Here is a 20,110-nt window from a genome sequence, read left to right as displayed (position 1 = left end):
GGTAGGATGGTAGGAATGACAAGAACCTGGAGATATTGGTTTGTGTCCTTTCACTCAACATTCAATTTTGTTTTTATTTTCTCTGGTTTAGACACTAGAACTACATGTTTAGGTTAAAAATGAAAATGATATATATATATTGCAGTTGTGACATGAGGAATAAGACTCGCCTCACTACACAGGGCCACTGCTAAAGGACATCTTTTGTATACATTGGAGACACCAGCGTCTTTGGCTAAACATCAGTATTTGACTTCCTGGAAATGAGAACAGGTTCACTGGTCAGTGATCAAACCTTTATCAATGTGATTGTTTTCTGCAGTAAATTGCTATGGTAACATACAAATCCACACGTTCATTATCAAAGTGAATACAACAATCTTACTAACAACTTTCTTCTTATATGATTTTCATGTGTATCTGCTGCTGTGTGTTAGTTGCAGAGCTATTGCTGAGGTAAAAGACGATCAGCTGACTCCTAGCTGTTTGGGCTCCTGGTAGGCTGCTTCTTCTAAGATGGGCTGTGACTTCTTGGGCTTCTTTAAGAGAGCCAGCTGAGCTCTGACGTCTTTAGCCTGAGTCCTGGCCAAATGCAGCTCCTTCCGCAGCTCGTTGATTTCAGCAATCAGAGTCATGTTTTCCTGCAAAGTCCAAAGTCGTGGCTAGATAACTATCAATTCAGCAGGTCTTTACTCCACATTACACTTTCACACTCTGTCATACAGGATATGTTAAGACTTCAGAGTTGCATTGTTAATGACTAATGCCAATGTACTGTTGTGATCTGGGTAATGACTAACCTTCATGATTTTGGTGTAGACCTTTTCGTGCTCCTCTGCAGATTTGACCAGCCTCATTTTGAGGCCATTTACTGTCCTCTCCTGTCGATCACACTGGTGACGCAGCGCCTTCTGAACAGTATCATCTGCATTGGTTCTCTCCACCTTTCAAACGGGACATACACTTGACAGTTTGATTTCAAGCCCTCCCAGCATCCAGGCAGCTCTTGGGGTATTTCTTAGCACACTTACCCTTTCAGTCTGCTGGACATATCGAGCGTATATCATCTGTATGTTGTCCTTCAGAGTTTTAGGCTCCTGGATGAAGCTGACACAGTTGTGCAGGTCTGATTTCAATCGCTGGAGATGCGTCTCCAAATCTTTGACCTGACAACAAAAAACAAGAGAAGCCCATTCTTATATTAAAAAAGGAATGATTTTTATTACACTTTTATCCTCAAAGCTTAAAGAGGATCTATTCTGCTCACTTCCAGCTTCATATTTTTATTCCTCGATTTTACTACAGTACATGTAGCCCAGTAGATTCACAGTTAAAAACAATCATCATTTACCTTATACTTGGCCTTCATGCAGCTGTTCACCTTGTGTCTGAAACAGGTTTTAGTTTCCGCCACCCTACATTTCCTCTGATTGGCTGCCACTTGTAAGCAAGAGCTTTTGGGTGGAGCCAAAGTCCTTCTAGGACCTAATCTTGCCACTTGGCATTAATGTTAGCAGTACCTCAAATCTGATTTAAAAAAAAAGAGTTGCTGATTTTGATTCTGGCCCAGTGGGTTTAAAAAGTTTTCTTTGCAGATTTCTCCATTAGACTTCAATTCAAGATTCTCTGAATGCCACTTCTTTCTCAAAAGAGTTAGGTCCACAATTATTTGCACAATGACACAGATTATGTAGTTTGCCTCTTTACTTTAAAAAGGAAGCGTTGTTTGTTTACTGACCTTCTGACTCTCTTTGCACATCTCTTTGTCTCTGGTCTTCAGTTTGAGCTTCAGCTCAGAGACGGTGAGCTTCAGCTGAGCATTGCTCTTGTCGGTTTGTATCAGCTCTTCCTCCAGCTGCCGAACACGAGAAATAGCACGACACTGTAACTGGTAGTGTTGACACTGTTTTAACTTGACTGCTAATGCAGTCCTATCAGATCAATTAAAACAAGGTCAACCGAGCACAGCAAACTTTATTTCTGTCTAACTTTTTAACTCAACACTATTCAAATGGCAAGAAAATGTACAGGAACCCTTATGAATCATCTACATTTATGTATTCAACAGTCTCCACATATGTTTTCTAACCATGTGTTAACACAGTGCTAAGCTTTTCCATCTTTCACATACCTGACTGATCCGCTCCTTCTTCACATTGATGTCATGTTGCAGAGGCTCAGTTTTCTGCTTTAACTCATTCAGCTGGAATTCAAGAACAAACTTTAACTTCTCCAGTTCCTGATTCTTTCTCTTCAAGCACGAGATAATGTGATCCTGTGAGAACATGAACAGGTTGAACGGTTTTAGAGTTCAAAGGTTTTCATACATGAATTCTGAACAATGTCAAGAGAATCTGGTCCAGATCAGTCTCCATATGTCATGTAGTCAAACTCAATTAGACAGTACAATTTTACAGCTAATGTAGAGAAGAGCTCAGAGTTGAAGTGCATTGTAGGAAAACTTGTCTGTCTTTCAGTAACCCAGCGCTTTAAAATATGCTTATATTATACTTATATGCTTATAATATGCTCATATTCCCATAAATGTATGCACAGTAACACAGCACTTAAGCTTCGCTGAGAAATCTACACTGCACCTGCATCACAACTGCAACCCCTCTGACACCCTTCAATAAACCTACAACATAACCTGACGCACTCCTTTGTAGAACCAGAAGACATATCAACGCAGCCCACAGCTGTTGTGACTGGCCTGTTCGTCCTGTGTATTTCTGGCTATTTTTCAACGCAATCATCATCTCATCTATAATGACTCATAAATGTCAGCAAATTCCTGGAGGGAGATCTGTGAAGCTGTCAGGATGGTCATGAAGGAAAGTACAAAGAAGCAGAAAAACTTGAGGAACAAATAAGTGAGCACTGAGCACCAGAGATGGGCAGTAACACGCGTTACTGTAATCTGATTACTTTTTTCAAGTAACGAGTAAAGTAAGGGATTACTATTGCAAAAATGGTAATTAGATTACCGTTACTTTCCCGTAGGAACGCTGCGTTACTGCGTTACTAAAACCGTGATTTTTTGCAAGAATGTCTCATGACAGTGACATGAACAGCTGTGTGCAGATCAACAATGGATCATATATCGATGGTGGGAGAGAGTATGAGCGTGCAGCGTTTAAAGCGTGGAAGTACTGACCTTACTTTGAGTTTGATTCCATAAAAAGTGACAAAAACATTAGCGTCCATCGTGCGTGGGAAGAAAACTTCTTTTTACAGCGAAAAAAACCCCTAAACTTCCGAGCAAGCACCGAGTGGGCAACGCCGTAATGGGAAACTCACAGAGAAACTCGCTGATTCTTCCACTGACCGCGGCACACCTGCACCAGGGTAAACCTCCGCCTACCCCCAGTCCTGCTTTACAGGTGAAAATAGAGCAACAGGACCGCTGAGTCTTTGACTTTATTTATGTTCTGCTGTGTTTTACTTGCATCTATTTGAAAGACTGAGTGTAAACACAAAAAATATTTTATTTTATGTGCTGGAATGTGCAGAAAATAGGTTTAAATGTTAAACAAATTTCTTCCAGTCAGAGAATGTTGCATATAATTAAATCTTTGCTTGATGCATAAAGTTAAAAGATTAAAACTGATAAAACAAGTTTAAAAAAGAGATAATTTTCCATTTGATTACATTTTGTATGATGGATTATGCAGAAAAAGTAGAATTGGGCTGAAAGATCTATCGCTTTATCACCTCTTCAGGTTGTAAATCGTGTTTTTAAAAAGTAACTAAGTAACTAAGTAATTAATTACTTTTGAAAAAAATAATCAGTAAAGTAACAGGATTACTTTTTTGGGGAAGTAATCAGTAATTAGTTACTGATTACTTTTTTCAAGTAACTTGACCAACACTGCTGAGCACAACAAAGAGCAGGAACTCGAGGGGGCGAGAAGTCCCCAAATCTTATTTGTTTCTATCAGCTGGGTGTCAAAACTCATCATTAAAATGTCACTTTATGCTTTATGGAGTTAAAGCTAGTGTTAAATGATAAGTTAATGAATGTCGTCACTTCTGACTCCATATGTGTAACGTCGAGGCTTCAAAATGTAAAACTGTTTAAAATTCTGCTAAGTGGACGTTTGGTTGACAGGAAATGACAGCTCTGATCTTGGTCACCTTGTCCTGACTGGTCTTTTCATGTCCAGAGATCTGCCTCTTCAGGTCTTCAATGTCACTCTCCAGGGAGTGGATCAGCCCAAGCAGCCTCTGCCGCTCTTGCTTCAGTTTGTTTATATCAGCGCTCCTGTCATCAATCTGCTTCTGTAGACTGATGAACTGTGAACACACCAGCGTCCAACCAACCAAAGAGAAGACACACAGAGAACAGCAGCTGATGTGAGCAGACAGACAGGAGACAGAGCTGATGCTCTGCAACAGAACCAAACATTCAGTGAATAACAGAAGCTTTGTTCACCTTTTGTGCCATGATGCTATTTTTTCCCTTCAGATTTGTATTGGTCTGTTTCTCAGTTTTCATTTTCTTCTCATAATTGGTCTGGATCTCGAGAATCTTCCTCTCCTCGTCCTCTTCAGCCTGCTTTATGATTGCTTTAAAAACACTAATCTTCTGTTCGGTGTCCTCCTGACACTAAACGAAAGATTACCGGTTTCATTCAACTGCTGCACCATTTAACTTACCACCACCTCCTCTTCCTGCTCCTTATTACTGACCTGAGCGAGGAGCTCGGCCTTCTCCTGTAGCTTGGCCTCGTACATCTTTGTGAGCTCCTCCACCGCTTGGATTTTTCTGTCCTCTGCAGACTTGAGCTGCTTCTCATAGTCTTCCTGCATTCTTTGATGTTTTTGCTGAAGATCCTGGTACTTCTCGTGCTCCACAATCAGCTTCTGGCTGTATGATAGCTCTGTGTGTGATTAAAAGAGTATGAACACCAAACACTTACAAAAATAAAGATAACAGATTGTGCTGATCCTGTTCTCCTGTTACCTAAATCCTTCAGTTCTTTCGAATGCTTCATAATAAGCTCTGCAGAATTCTGCTGATTCTCACATTCCTGCTTTTCCATCTCTGTCTTCATGGCCTGCAGTAAAAGCAGGATACTTGATTCATCAAGGGCAGCAGCTACTGACTCAATTAATCAACGTCAAAAGTCACCCACTGATGATTGCTAGTCTTGGGAAGACATTTTGACCTTTAAGTTGTAAATCTATGTGAAGCTGAGCTCTCGTGTAACAGAGGCACACCTGTTGGGATGTTTTCAGAGATTCTATCTGCTGGACAAAGTTGTCAGACAGCTCTCTGAGCTTCTCGTTGTAGTTCATGTCCTTCAGGCGGAGCTGGTACTCATTCTCCATCTGCAGCTCCTCCAGCCGCATCTTCATCTCCAGCATGTGCTGGGTCTGAAAGTAGACGCAGGAACATACATTCAATACCTCTTCTTTTAACCATAACATGACAGTTGTCACCTTGTTGCAATTCTTTTAGCTTTCTTCTAAAGTGTCGTACATAAATAACTTAAACCAGACACATAAACACATGAAGTGTACCTCATACTACTTGGAAAGAGCAGATTGCTGTAGCGTCTGCAGTAATGTGAACCCCAGACTCTGCTTCGTGTGAAAGCGAGGCTGTCGATTTACTGGCTCACCTACATTCCCACCCTGACCTACAGCCACAAGTTGTGTGTAGTGGTTGAAGACCATGGATACAAGCAGTGCAAATGAGCTTCCTCCAAAGGCTCGGTGAGGAGCCTGTTCATGTAGGAGGAAGTCCAAGTAGAGCCACTACTTCATCACATCAAAAGAAGTGAGCTCAGGTGGTTCAGGCATCTGACCAGGAGGCCTCCTAAACGAGGTGTTTCAGGCATGTACTAAAGAGAGAAAGGCTGAAGAGAGATGCTGGAGAAGTTACATCTGGTTTGGGAACACCTCAAGGTCCCCGAAAGACCAGGATTAGTGGTGAGAGTGAGGTCTCTGCTGAGATGCTGCCCCAGCAACCAGGACCTTAGCTTGGTCCTGGTTGCTGGGGCATCATAAGAAGCCGAAAATGGTCGTATGTACAGAGCTGGGAACATCCAAACCAACAGAGGCTGTTCATGAGCAGAACCAACATTGCTGTCTCCCGCCTGATCCGTAAGATCAAGCTTCCCGGCCGTGAGAACAAAATCACTGTCATCGTGGGAACAGTCACTGATGATGTCAGGATTCAGGATATCCCCAAGCTCAAGATTTGTGCTCTGAGGGTGACTGATGGTGCCCGCATCCTCCACCAAAGCTGTCGCGAAATCGATCAATGTAGAGCAGTGTCACAAACCACGGAAGCCCCAGAAAAGTGCAATCAAACGATGAGTTTATTAACAGCCCGGAGAAAACATCAACATATGTCTTCTGACCAAAATACATGTTGTGGACACTTCTAAAGCAGTGGGGTACACGCCCCCCCATGGCGTCAAATACAGATTAAAATAGGTTCCAGACATTAGTCACAGTTAATCGTACATTTTTAATAGCTATAAGCAGACATAGAACTTCTGATTCTTTCCTAAAATAATTTTCACCTATGGCACTTTGTGTATGTGTGTTTTCTATTCATTAATGTAATTGTCAGTTATTTTCTCTCTTTATTTTACTTTTTTTATCTGTTTGTTTGTGACGTTCTACTTTAGTTCTACTAAATCTTGATGTAAAAACAATACACCCTTATTCCACGCACACACTCTGCAGTTTGCCTACGCACACACTTCTCTCTCAGACTTCCTCTGTTCACACACTCGCCTATGAGTTTTTATTAGTTATTTATTATTTTGTATAAATCACACAGAATCATTCAAATCGAGTACTCACAACATTCACACACTTAGAATCACTCAAAATACGCTTTCCTAAGAGTATTTTATCAAACATGCTTTCAAGAATCAGAAAGAGGAAGTAGACAACACTCAGTAACTGCGTCTGTCCTCTTAAAAGAGAAGAGAAATAAACACATATGGGACAATTCTCCCCATCTTAGACAAAATGTGACCTTAAATGTCCTTTTCTAAGTCATGTTCTTCTTTAAACACAACTCTTGGCCTCCAGGGCATAACCTTTGGACTTATAACTCTGATATAAGTCCACACAGTACGGAGAACCTGCAAGTTCAGTTTTTTCTTTTTAAATTCTCCACACACTTGAAGAACTGTTTGTCATTTATCTGCCCAAGAACTTCATCAAATGGACCTCGCCGGGTCCAGTAATCTTCAACACAATTGTGTATCCTCATGTACACAACTTATTCTTCACTGGTATCACAGCACATCTAGTAATATCATCAGAATTACTTCATCATAGTAAACATTGATTTTCCTTTAAAATCAATTTACCATCAGAACTCAAGATCACAGCTGACTCGATTCTCTGAAATCCTGAGTCAGTTAAACACCTTGCTCAACTCAAGGTGTCCTTTTCTCGGACTTCCTCGTCCGAACTCACTCTTTTTACCCCGGCATCTCCACCAGAATGTTACGAGATCTTCCACTCTTAATTGGTGAAAGAAGGTAACTTCGTAAGTTCTCTCCACTGTCTCACAGTAGCAAACAACCTGCGCATTCAGAAGATCCCCTTCTCACTGTAATTCAATTCTCATAAACCCAAAAGTAAGCATATTATTTCCCTAGTCAAAAGTGAAACCGTTCCTCACACAGTAATTCTTAATCCAACCTTAAAGTGAAACAAACACCCTTCGTGTTTTGAAACTAAAAAGGAAGGAAGAGCGCCCAATTTTAACGGCGCATGTTATTACTGAACAACATGACAAAGTACAAATACTTTGTTACTGTACTTGAAAAGAATTTTCAGGTATCTATACTTTACTTGAGTAGGTATTTTTCTGACAGCTGTTTACTTTTACTCCCTACATTTTAATCAAATATCTTTACATTCTACTCCTCACATTTTTAAAACAGGCTTTTTTGATACTAGTATCTGTACTTAAGTACGAAATATCTGTACTTTTGCCACCTCTGTATCTACGTGTGTGTATGTAAGTATGCATGGATGGATGCGCTAGCCATGTATGGGGAGGCTTCATCTGGCAAACCTCACATGCAGTACAGCACTAAGGATTGTTCCTTCTAGGAAGTAGAAGTAGACTGGGGGGCAGAGGCTTCAGCTTTCAGAGACCCTGTCTACTTTTACGATCAGGCTTAAAACTTTTCTTTTAGATGAAATATACACATACATAGGATACATATAGTTAGGGCTGGATCAGGTGACCCTGAATCCTTAGTTATGCTGAAATAGGCCTAGGCTGCTGGAGACTTCCCATGATGCACTGAGTGTTGCACTGAGTGATGTTCCAAAGCTATAACATTACAAACACATAACTGACCACTTGCACTGATGGTCCAGGATCAAGAACTTACAATGCTTTAGGAACAAGACCAACAGGGGGGTGTCACACTATGCACTTACTCACCTTCTCCTCCAGGTCTGACTTGGTGATAAGGATCTCTTCCGTGTGGACTATGTGTTTGTTGCTCTTTAGACCTCTGCCTTCCTTATCGATGATTTTCCAAATCAGCAGACAGCCGTCTTCAGACACTGTCAGCAGGAACTGATCATCATACGTGATCACCATCTGAGGACACACATGTTTTAGTGGGTGGACTCTTTGCGTCTGAATGATCAGCATCATAGTCAATCGATTTTTTCATACACGATGTGAGATTGTGTGTATATCAATCTCACATCACATTAATACACATAATTTCCCCTAGGGATCAATAAAGTATTCTGATCAGTGCAAATCTCAATCAGAGCAAATCAGTGCTTCTGCTCACCTTGGTGACAGGCCCAGAGTGAGCCTGGTATGTCATCCATTCCTTCTGGATAGGTAATGGGTATTTAATGGCCCTTACAGTCCCACTGGAGGTCCCGGTGAAGACCACTCTACCAGAATGGGACACTGCAAGAGCAGTGTGAGCTGTCTCATCAGCTGGAACCTCCCTCAGTACCTGTGGATAGGATATAACAATAAACCCAGTTTTTTTTAAACAAAAAAAAAAGAAAGAAAAAACAACATTGCTGCTGCTTGAGATGTTTTGTTGATTTGCAGCAACTTAAAAGAACAAATCCAGGAGTCAGCTGTGCTTGCTAACCTGACAGTCTTGGATCTCCTTCAGAGTGAGGTCTGTTCCCACAGCCAGGATGGTCTTACAGTCTGAGGAGAAGGCCACACCTGTATAACTACAGGACTTTAGGACGCTTTCTGACTCCCGCTTGCCACTCTGCGTGTTCCACTCGTACACTGCCCCATCCACCCCACAAGACACGACCCGGCTGTCGTCCAGGCTCCATTCAATCCGACACACCTGTTAATTGAAATACCAGTAAATAAGAATGACAAATAAGCACTGGGACTCCTCTGTAACACATACTCCAGCTGACTCACCTTTCCATTGTGGCCCTTCAGATTAAGGATATTGTCAAAAGAGGTGACAGAATAGATTTGAATGATGTTTCCATTGACAGCTGCAAACATGTGGCCACCATTGCTAAAAGCACACTGAAAAGTGAAGGAGACAAAGACAGAGTCCAAGCGCAAAAGTTTTGAGTGGAAAATGGGATAATGCTCCACTTTAAGATGAATTATCAGATATCGCAGTAAATGCTGAAAACGCTAACCCAGGATTCAGTATTTACGGATTTACAGAACACAGCTGGATGAGACACAACAGAAGGGGGTAAAGATCAATCATTTCACCCTTGAATTTAGTAATACTCTGATTATTTCAGTATTGGCTGTTCAGATTTACTGCAAACACAAATGCAAAGCAACCTCTACCTCTCTACAGCTGCGCACAGTGAACTCCTTGAAGGTGCGGATGTCATCAATAAGCAGGTTCATCAGCCTGAGTCTGTCTGAAAACCCCACAAGGATGAAGAGGCCTGTGGGATGTAGTGCCACGCTGTACGCCTCCTCCTGGAACTCCTTGCACAGCTCCAACACTCTAGAGACAAAACAGAGAGAACAGCAAGAGCTCAGAAAGACGACATGTCATTCTGTTATGCAGTTTTATATTGTATCAACCTGACGAAAACTGATTGATATATATCTATAAAAGGAATTGTGTGTATGTGTTTTACTTTGTCTCGTAGTTCCAGATGCGGACAGAGCGGTCCAGAGAGCAGGTGGCTACGAGGGGCTTGCGTATGCAGATGGACAAACCAGTGATGGAGCTGGAGTGGAAGGACTGGGACAGGAACTCAAAGTGTAGTTTATCCTCCTAATGGAGTTGCAAAGATAACTTTAAACATCTAAAGAGAACTCTGATGCCTTAAACAAGTGGAGAAAAAAAGAGAGTGGAGGTAGACAACAGAAAGAAGACAATGAAGGAAGAGAAGGAGAAAACAACAACAAAAATTTTTTTTACCCTTTTTCTCTAGAGAATGGATGGGCAATTAACTTTTCAAGGGGCCACATGAGAAACTGGCACTGTTGTGGAGGGCCATGCTACATCAGAATTGAGTTCAGCCTATATTCTCAAATCAATTCTGATGGGGAGTTTATCAAAGGGTGCAATGTCTTTACATTTAAATCCTAATCTACCACTGACCTCATGTGGGCCACATCTACTCTAGATGATGTCAAAGAGAGGAAATATCTGTAAAAAGGTTACCTTAGAGAACTAACTTAAAGGCAGAGAAGCTTGTTTCAGATAAAAAATGAACTGAGGGGATGTATCGAGGCCTAGTATAAGACAACTACTCTAACAAAGTCCATGAATAAAAATATGGAGCTGCAAATAAAGACAAAATTATTTTTTGCTGGATTATTTGAACTGTTTTCCATGTTTCTTGGATTGACCTTTTTCTTTTCATTCACAAGACTTTGCTACTGTTTTCTTTGCTACAGCATATAAAGACTGTTAAAAATATCCAACTGGAAATTAGCACAATTGATCCACCAAAAAAAAGAAGAGGAAGTGTTAAGTCTAATTGTTGAATGTTGCCATTGTGTTTCTTAAATTTGTACAGTCTTAGTTCAAGCAGTAGGATCAAAGCCATTCCTTTGATCCTGACCACCTCTCCAACCACTCTGTGCTCGGGGAGGTTTTATTGTAGATACATCCTATCTGAAAGATCTGTTTCTTTTTTTGTAAGCTTCCTGGGTTTACGACCCTTTGGTCAGCAGGAGGTCTGACACACACACACACACACACACACACACACACACACACACACACACACACACACACACACACACACACACACTTTCTTACAGAAGTTCACACATATACATACAAATGCTTTGTCTCAGAACCAAGGGGGCGTGGCTTTGTTCTGACGTGTTTTGTGTGAACTGTGTCTCAATAAAAAGGGCAGCAAGGGAGGTCGTGGTAGAGGTCATTTTCGTGGTGGACACAGGCCTCCCTTGCGCAAGTGTTTGATCGATCGACTGTCTTGTTTTCTTCATGATGAATAAGTCTCTAGAATTAGCGGGGCTTGTGGAAACACAGACCCAACAGGAAGTGAGATCATACATAGAAGAAAAAGTAAAACAGCAAAATAATATGTATGTATTTCTGACTGCCAACCAGCTACTATAGTAATGTTTCAAGTACAGAGGAGGTCAGTGTGAGAATGGATGTAGCAAACAGCTCTACATAATCTGAATTGATGGGGGCATGTGGAAGAAAATAAAATACCAGCTAGGACAGTTGATGCAGTAATTTCACTTATACAAATGATGAACCCCGTCATTGGTGGTGCTGGTAGGTGTAACTGCAGAGCACCTTGTTCATGTCCACAGAGGACAGGCTGACACTGTACAGCTGTCCTCGGTTTGTGCTGATGGCCAAAGTCTCCTCTGCTGGACTGATGCATATGGTGTCAATCTGCTGGTATTCTGCCAAGGTCACACCGCTGCAGTATGCATCTAGAGGGATCTGACACAAGCATACCCATGTGCACACAAAGACTTCACTTTCCACCTTTTCTGAAATAAAGCTTGAACATTTACCTTTATCTCCCTGGTCTTTCTGTAACCATTCTCATCTGTCTGCTCAAACAGAAAAACGGTGCCAGGACCTCTAGAGCATGCAAAGCCTTTGGAGTAGGACAGGATTGCTGTGATGGAAGGGACAGAGGGACCTTCATTCACATTAGCATCTTTGATCTTCTTTACCTCCACCTGCCTGTGCAGAGTGAAGCGGGTATAAGCAAGAACATCACTCATCAAAGATGGATCGCTGCAGTGACCACAGTGAACCCATTCATCTGGTCTGAGATCAGCTGGTTATCATTTGTTATACGCATTTCCATTCCATGTTTTAACATGTCTGCCAATTTTTCCACTACTTTTTTAAATCATTGCCACACGTTATGAGTGATACTAGCTGCTCAGACATTTAAAGTCTTTATTTAATCCATCGGCGTGTATTTGTTGGACAACAATGAAGTTAGACACCAGGAATCATTTATATTTGCCCATCTGCCCAGTTTAGCAGGTGCTTTTGGTAGCCATGAAAAGCTCTATGCTAGATATTTTTGGGGTACAACCGACAGAATTCAATAAAATTAGTTGGTTTTGAGGTCAGATTATTCACCATTATGATTATGGACTTGACCCTGATTGGGTCAAAAATGGCAGGAACAGCATGGGGTGGAGATGAGTTACAGAGGCTGCTTCATGTAAAATAGCACCAGTTCATGTGGTCCAGCTTTCTCACCTGGCAGGCTGGCCCTGCACACAAGTCATGCTGATCTCTCTTCGCAGGTCTCCAGACTCAAACACCAGCAGTCTGCCAGTGTCTGTGCCAGCGATCACCCTGTGCTCTGACACCCAGGTGTGGCACAGGAAATTGATGGACTCAACCTTTGCAACACTGCTTGGTTTCAGGGCCCCCTCTGAGTAGCGGAACAGCTTGAAAACACCGGTTCCGCTCACACAGAGCTGTGTGTTGCTGTAAGGGTTGAAGCTGACCTGATGAGAAACAGTTACTATAATAATAACGTGTTCAGCATGTGTATGCCTGCATTTATACAAGCTTCACTGATGCAGCACAGATGACTCACCTGGGTGACAGGATTATTTGTGTTTGTTGTCTTCAGTGTTGCCAGGAGTTTGTGTTTCTCCCAAAGCCAGAGGATCAGCATCCACTCGGGGCTCCCTGTCAGGCCTATCAGGTACTTGGAATCAGGAGAGAAAGCAATGCAGATAAACTCTTGAACAGACATGTCTCCTGCACTCAAAACCTTTCTCTTTCTGCCCTGCTCATGCTGCAGGTCAAACACAGTGACGGTGGCTCTCTCTCCATAATCTGACACTGCCAGGTAGCGTCTGTTGGAGCTGATGGTCATAGCACGCATTCCCTGACTTCTCTCTGAGCCTGGAGAGACGACACCAACAGAAATAAATGCTGTTAAATACTAAAAAAAACAACTTTCGTACTTATATCAAGAGCACCACCAGGGTAGAAATTTAGGTTACTTATGTTAGTTAGTTATGACTTAGACATCTAAAAATGAGCGCACCTGAAATGAACCGCTGCCATCGTTGGACAGTGTTGAAACACACGCAGCTGTTTCCGCTGGGGAAGACGACGGTTTGCTCGTCAAAGAAACACAAATTGTTCCTCACACCAGTCCGTACACCGAAAATGAAATGGGACTGAGCAACTACAAAAGACATTTTTAGATGTCACTTAAAAAAATAATAATATGCCAGCAGCAGCAGACTTGAAAACTGAAGAGTGTCTCTGCGCATAACAAACACTTCCAGAAAACATTAATGCTTCTGAAAGCCAGAAAAGCCCTCGCGGAACCGATTGAGAGTCACGTCGCTAGGCAACGCTGGGAAATCCCGCGAGACCACGAGAACTCGTAAGGTGTTTCCAGACCGTTGTTTCTAGTGATGTGCATACCACTGATTTCCTTTCCGATCCGATACCAGGTAAAATTCAGAGTGGTATCGACGATACGGATTCGATATGGGCTCAAATTGTGGTCATAAATATTTGAGCCCATAGAATCTTTCAATCCCTAGAACAAAAACAAATGTCCATAAAAGAGGACATAAATAAATCGGCCAGTTCTAACAAGGATATTGCCTCTATTGTTTTAGGATTTTTTTCTTTCTGGATTCGTTGTTGTAACAATCCCTTTTCGTTCAGAAGGAGGTGCTGTATACGAAATATGCAGCAAAATATAAAGCAGGGAGGTAAGGATTTAACACCATAGCTTCCTGAGAACCAACCTAATTAATTAATACCAACTCTAGCTGGTAACAAATGAGGAACATGAAATCTGTGACAGTCTGATTGCATAAGAATAGCAGCAGAAATGTGAAAAAGGAGGCTGAAATTCACAATGAAAAAGTAATGTTACAGTGTAATTACAGCAAATCAATACATTTTTTTGTTAGAAACTCAAGAAGAAAAGAGACTGAGAGATAAGATCTTTACATTCAGACAGATTCAAATGTCTGTGTGTCTTTACGCTTGTGCTTCAGTTTATAGGTAAAAATAAAATGAGAACATATATAGGGGTGGCTGTAGCTCAGGCGGTAGAGCAGGTCATCTACTGATAGGAAGGTTGCCAGGTTTCCTGGCTTCCCCTAGTCTGCATGCCAAATATCCTTGGGCAAGATATTAACCCCAAATTGCTTTTCAATGCATCCATCGGAGTATGAATGTGTGTGAATGCTTCTTAGAAAGCACTTAGAACACTTAGAACAATGTGCTTGTGCGAATGGGTGTGAATGGGTGAATGCACAAGTTGTGTAAAGCGCTTTGAGTGCTCAGAAGAGTAGAAAAGCGCTATATAAGAACCAGTCCATTTACCATATAAGAGAAGGATTAAAAATGTCTATTGGTTTCTCCAGTTTTGCTTTATTGTGCATTTTTATGTAGCCAAGACTGGTTTAGTGAACTGGTGAATGAAAAATGAACAAATGTAATCTTTTTTGTGAATAAGTGTATAAATAATCTGCACACACACATGTACATTTTTGTTTCTCTGAGTCATTATTAGCAGAGCTAAGTCGAGATCGTTTATTTGTCTTCACTGTCAGAGATCTGATTATATTTCCTGTGTCGTGTGTGCTTCCAGGTTTGGAGTAAAAAGGAAGGTGAGAAAAAAGTTTTATGCTGTCACAGTCACTCATCTAAAGACAGGTTGTTGAATGAAGCAACTGAACATGTTTAAATGTGGAGTTACTGCAGATTTCTGTGCACTTGTCATAGCTGTGGATTGTTCGAAGTGTTCATGTGTCCTTCAGGTTCTCCAGTTTCTTTAAAGTGCAGGTATGCAGGTTACCTGATCCATGTTTTCTGGTGGTGCATCAAAGTGACATTTCACCCTGCCATATTGAAGTAACTCATTCAAGGAGCTTCAGTCTTAGGTACTGATTTAGTTATCTTACTGACTCATCAGTTTCTGCACCAAAGCTTCTCTCACCAAAGCCACGGCATAGCTGGACAAGGTCATTGTTCCAACCTAAGCCACACTGCCTAGAGTATTTAGTTCACTTTGTGGCAGTTTCTTTATTTCTTAATGTTTTTTTTCTGTTAGTGCCTGGAACTGAGTTGCTTCGTCAGCAGCTCCTTCAGTTGTTGGAGGATGGAGAAGAGGATGCAGCTGTGACTTGTGAGACGTCGTCTGAGTTGGCTGCTACTCACTGGGAAATCAGAAACATGGTGTCCTTGCAAAAGTAGAAAGAGGCCAGGCCTTGTCTTATTGACAATATGTTAGCTCCTCTGGCTCCACAGCCACACAGTGTGTGTCAGTGTGGCAAACAAGTTGTTGTGAGGTGCCTGGACTGACTGCCTCTTCCATTCCTTTGTGCCCACTGTGATATTGCAGTTCACACACGCTTTGTCCTGCACAACAGAGAGGCAGTAACAGGAGGGTTTTTGCAGCCTTCATCAGAGTTTCACCAGCAAATAGGTACAGTTTTTAAGTCCTATACATTCCTTACTATGCACTATGAGTGGGTGCTGTTATTGTATATTTATTGTGTATCAGTGGACTTCCAATTCTTTTTATATATATTGTGTGTTTTAATGTTAGTGCGGCTGTTGCCTGTGCAAAGGCCAGATGATGTGTGTGGCTGCACAGCAGGTAACGTTGAGGGTTCACCTGGCGCAATAGTGGCTCTTGTAACCATAAATGGTAAGTGGCCCTTTTGTCACACAATACATACACAATAGACGTGTTTACAGGTTTTAGTGCATACTGTGCATTGCTATCTTGTTTGGAATTACCCTTGGCCCACGGTATATGCACCTATCAAAGGTCATTTGGATTTACCAGACTGATTTGAAAGCAACATGAAAAAAAAGATAAAACTAGGTCAAAATATTTTGCTTAGTACTGACATACATACATGCCAGGCATACATACTTGTGGGCTCCTTGGTGGCGTAGGTGCTGTTGACCTTAACCTGTTACTTAATTTATTAACTTAAACTTATCCGTCCTACAGGCCGTTATAACCTCTCAATGCCAGCTGCCTCTCAATGGTGAGCTGCACCTGCTGTGGCCTAATGTGGTCCTAATGTGTCTGTGTGTGAGATTCCACTTAGTTTCCTGCTGATTAATTATTATTTGTAGACTAACTAAAATGCAGGGTGAACAGACATGCTGACCCACCTGACTTTGGGGTGGAACAAAAGGAAAGTGAAGCAGCTGGGCTGCACTTTGAGCCAGAGATATCTAAAGGTAAGTTTTTCAACACTAATTTTGATGTGTGTGGTAATGGGGAAAAGCACCAGTACTCTAAAAATGTCAAAGTGAATGACATTTATTAATGTATTATTAGATCAGAGGATCCTTAGAGAACAAGTGGAGAGCCTAAATGTGGATGACAACACACTACAGCAATAGGTGGTTGATGTGCAGAACTGGGCTGAAGGTGACTCTCAATATAATGCACACCTATACAATGATAGGACCCACCATGGCCTCATTAATGAACTAAAGGTAGAGTTAATATCTTTCTGACAGTGTCAACAATGAAACATAAGGCTTGTAAAAGCAGAATTTGTGGCAGAGTTGTTGCATTTGATCAAATGGGATTGTACCTGGATTGAAATGCTGTTGTACAAGATGGTTTTATAAACCTGAACACCAACGTACTTGTTGTCTCATGATAATGCAGCGCATGAAGGCTACAGATGTCTTATAATCAATATCTGTCAAGTCAATGATAACAGACTGCACTGTAGTTCAGTCCATACACCTCACTGATGTACAACAGAACTGTAGAGTAACATTAGGCTGAACAAAGAGAGTTATTATGTTCTTTTATGGTATTATTTTCATTCTCTCTGCATCACACTTGGTAGTCTGTCTGTGAAGGTTCTCAGTCATCCAGGTCATCGAAGTCTAAGGAGCTTGGAAAGAAAAGCCTCTGGACTTTAAGTTTCCCTGAAGATGTTCATCTCATCTTTTCTCATCTGAAAAGCTTCTTCAGTTCTAAGGTCAAATGGTGGAGAGTCCCAGATTTTAAGCCCTATGGGAGTGTCCCCTCAAGAGGGACATGGACCCCCTATTTATCCTCTATCATCATTTATCCACTATCATTAGCCAAGATGTGAAAACAGTTGTAGGTCCCAATCAGCCAAGGTTTTGGGTGAACCCATTGTGAAACCTAGCCCCACTGTATTATGTTATTTATTGAAGTCAGATGGCCCAGGATGTGAGTGGGCTTTAAGGCGTCTGGGAAGGATCTCAAAACTGGATTATAGATGGCAGACAGTTGGTGTCGTAAACCACCGCCTCTGTTCAAAGATGGTCGCTCACAGTGGACATAAATGGCTTCTTTCACTCCTCTTTAAGACCATCTGTCCTCTCTGTCCAAAATGTGAATGTTGGCATCCTCAAAAGAGTGACCTTTGTCCTTTAGATGGAGATGGACAGCCGAGTCTTGGCCCCTGGATTTGGCTCTTCTATGTTGTGCCATGTGCTTATGAAGTGGCTGTTTGGTCTCTCCAATGTAGAGGTCTGAGCATTGCTCGCTACACTGTACAGCATACGCTGCGTTGTTAACTTTGTGTGCGTTATAGTAGTTTAGATTTCCTGCATTTGGTTGGTGATAATTTCAAACCCTATATAGCACACGTAGTACAGCTTTTCTACAGTATTCTTGGAAAGGCACATGGAGTTATGTCTCAGCCACTTAAATGAAACAATACACTTATGACATTTGTGTGAAAAGTACCGCCCCCCTTAAAGGGAAAGTCTAGCTCTGGAAATTCTGCTTCAAAGACTGATTGCTGAATGTGAGTGATCAGTTTTATGTATTATACTCATCCTGTATTCTTATTAATATTCCTCTCACTTAGAAACTGATCAAACCGATGGCAGCCTTGGAGCGTTGCAGGCACGAATAGAGGAGTTTGTCGCCATCATCAGAGTGCAAACAAAATCTTTACAAACAAAGACAAAGTGGTATGTCCCTGTTTCTTTGAAATGGGCCGTTTGATACTTTTGCAGTTTGGTGCATGTACGGCTACTTTGTAAACAGAATAAAATCTTATCCAGGTTTGTTTTAGCTGGATGTGATGCATGTTCTAGCAAACAAATTGAAGAGTGTGGATTCTAATCTAAATATATAAATTATGTGAAGGTGTGCCTTTTTTATGATTATTTACAGATAGCAACAAGAGGCGACAAAGAATTCACAAGGTCATCTTAGATGAGAAGAACCAAGCTTGCTGAACCAACAAAGCAAATTGTGTCCAGTGATGCCCTCATCCAGACCGACATTTGGCCCTGGCAGAGCACAAGTGAATGTAAGCTCTTCATTTATAAATATTTCAAATGTATCCTGTTTAAACAAATTCCCAGTATCTGAGCAGCAGTTGGATGTTCTGTTCTTGAATGATAATATGCTATTATGTTTTCCCTTCTGATGTTGATAAACTGTAGCTGCTGCTGACCTCCAGACAAAGAGAAAGGTCTTTGAGAAGGTGATGGCTGTGAGGTGCCTGAGAGAGGAGGAGATGATCGTTTGCAGGGAAATGCAGCATCACTGGACAGTGTTGTGAGTGCGATCTGTGGTGTTGGGGACAATCTCCTCAGACTGTAAGCACATCTATTATTTATTTATGTATTTATTTTATTTTTTTGGATGAATTGATTGAAAATAACAGCAGATGCTAAAGGATCCTAAATCCTTGTGTTTATAAGGTGAGTTATTTTGTTACTTTACTCATATTTATTGGTTTTGTTCTTTTTACAGCCTCCCTTTTTGGCATGTCGGAGGATGCACAGAGGGGACTGTGATTACAATGTAATGATTACAGGACATCAGACTACTTGTTCTTATTGTTTAATCACGAAAAATTGTCATATAGAAATAAAAAACCTGAAGTTGTTAATTGATGCTATTTGAACACTATATCTTGTCATTTAACATGTATATACTTGCCTGGAAATTTCAACAGCTTTTCGTGTGTTTTGAAACTGGGTTTTCGGAGACCTCAAATGTAAAATGTTCTGTCTCTAAAGCACACAAAAATGTTCGGACATTTTTCATAGTGCATGTTTGAGGATTATTTTTTCCAGAGAAATAATTAACACAGTTCAGCGGGCTACATGCTGAACTTAAAAAGCAAAGTATTGATCCAATCGTGCTAGTATCGATCCGATACCAATGCTAGAGTTGTTATCTATACTATCCATATTTGGATCGATCCGCCCACCTCTAGTTGTTTCATTTCTGTTGACCTTCCAGTTATTTTTTTAAACTGCGTTAAAAATTATGTCACTGACCAGGTTGTTGGTTAGTTTTAGAGTAGGCTACAAAATCCTTTAAATAGTGAAATGTAAAAAAATTTAGCAGAGTGCATTTTATTCACCAAATTTTGTTCTCATACTCAACAGTTAACTTGTGCATCACTCACCACTGTTACTTGAGAGCACAATAAATATGAGCCTGAATGAAAAATCTTATTCCCTTTTAATCAAAAGTGGTATGGTGAGTATTATTTACTTCTTAGAAAATAAAGTTTGCCAAAATAAGTTGTTGATAGCTTGTTTTTGTTATACAGTCTATGATTGTATGTAGGCTACTAATAGTTGATGTTACAAGAAATATTTAAAATGATTTCAGTAGAAGAGGTAAAGATGGTGAATTCCAGATTAAA

General features: G+C 41.1%; 1 protein-coding gene and 1 long non-coding RNA gene across 6 annotated transcripts; one reads left to right on the top strand and one right to left on the bottom strand.

Moving 5' to 3' along the window:
* Positions 1-48: 48 nt before the first annotated feature.
* Positions 49-13,826, bottom strand: cfap57 (cilia and flagella associated protein 57). Of its 3 annotated transcripts, none has more exons than XM_086291224.1 (21): positions 13,495-13,826; positions 13,036-13,349; positions 12,690-12,943; positions 11,981-12,155; positions 11,754-11,906; positions 10,105-10,211; positions 9,803-9,968; positions 9,410-9,523; positions 9,117-9,329; positions 8,799-8,972; positions 8,435-8,596; positions 5,224-5,379; positions 4,967-5,060; positions 4,693-4,883; positions 4,436-4,609; positions 4,138-4,296; positions 2,132-2,275; positions 1,739-1,855; positions 1,032-1,166; positions 801-944; positions 49-641 (listed from the first exon to the last, which is right to left on the bottom strand). In XM_086291224.1, exons 1-21 carry the CDS (start codon positions 13,649-13,651, stop codon positions 468-470), a joined length of 3,477 nt encoding a protein of 1,158 aa, XP_086147350.1. In that variant the 5' UTR covers positions 13,652-13,826; the 3' UTR covers positions 49-467. The 3 variants fall into 3 exon arrangements, with proteins under 3 accessions (XP_086147350.1, XP_086147349.1, XP_086147351.1); XM_086291223.1 differs by having other exon boundaries at positions 10,105-10,244; positions 13,495-13,825; XM_086291225.1 differs by lacking the exon at positions 13,495-13,826 and having other exon boundaries at positions 10,105-10,244; positions 12,690-12,923; positions 13,036-13,173.
* A 10-nt stretch (positions 13,827-13,836) lies between these two features.
* On the top strand, positions 13,837-19,878 carry LOC147329849 (uncharacterized). Of its 3 annotated transcripts, XR_015129035.1 has the most exons (11): positions 13,837-13,912; positions 14,084-14,179; positions 15,070-15,088; positions 15,239-15,361; positions 15,532-15,906; positions 16,030-16,679; positions 16,780-16,872; positions 18,305-18,410; positions 18,616-18,754; positions 18,891-19,046; positions 19,204-19,878. It is a non-coding gene; the product is annotated as an uncharacterized LOC147329849 (long non-coding RNA). The 3 variants fall into 3 exon arrangements; XR_015129036.1 differs by having other exon boundaries at positions 15,264-15,361; positions 18,891-19,878; XR_015129034.1 differs by having other exon boundaries at positions 18,891-19,878.
* The last annotated feature ends 232 nt before the right edge of the window (positions 19,879-20,110 follow it).

The sequence above is a fragment of the Aulonocara sp. 'chitande type north' Nkhata Bay genome, linkage group LG5 (assembly GCF_057382095.1).
Source record: "Aulonocara sp. 'chitande type north' Nkhata Bay isolate Kocher_YH1m ecotype deep benthic linkage group LG5, A_spYH_male_GT1.1, whole genome shotgun sequence".
Lineage (NCBI taxonomy): Eukaryota > Metazoa > Chordata > Actinopteri > Cichliformes > Cichlidae > Aulonocara > Aulonocara sp. 'chitande type north' Nkhata Bay.
Note: the sequence above shows the minus strand (reverse complement) of the source record. Positions and strands in the feature narration are given on the sequence as shown.

Bases quoted from the DNA above. Each gene is read 5' to 3' on its own strand.
- cfap57 (XM_086291223.1), bottom strand. From the start codon at position 13,651: ATGTCTTTTGTAGTTGCTCAGTCCCATTTCATTTTCGGTGTACGGACT. The intron at 10,245-11,753 runs GTGCTCTGCAGT...CAACTCCATTAG, and splicing joins CCTCTGTGGACATGAACAAG to GAGGATAAACTACACTTTGA. The intron at 8,597-8,798 runs GTGAGCAGAAGC...GTGTGTCCTCAG, and splicing joins ACTCTGGGCCTGTCACCAAG to ATGGTGATCACGTATGATGA.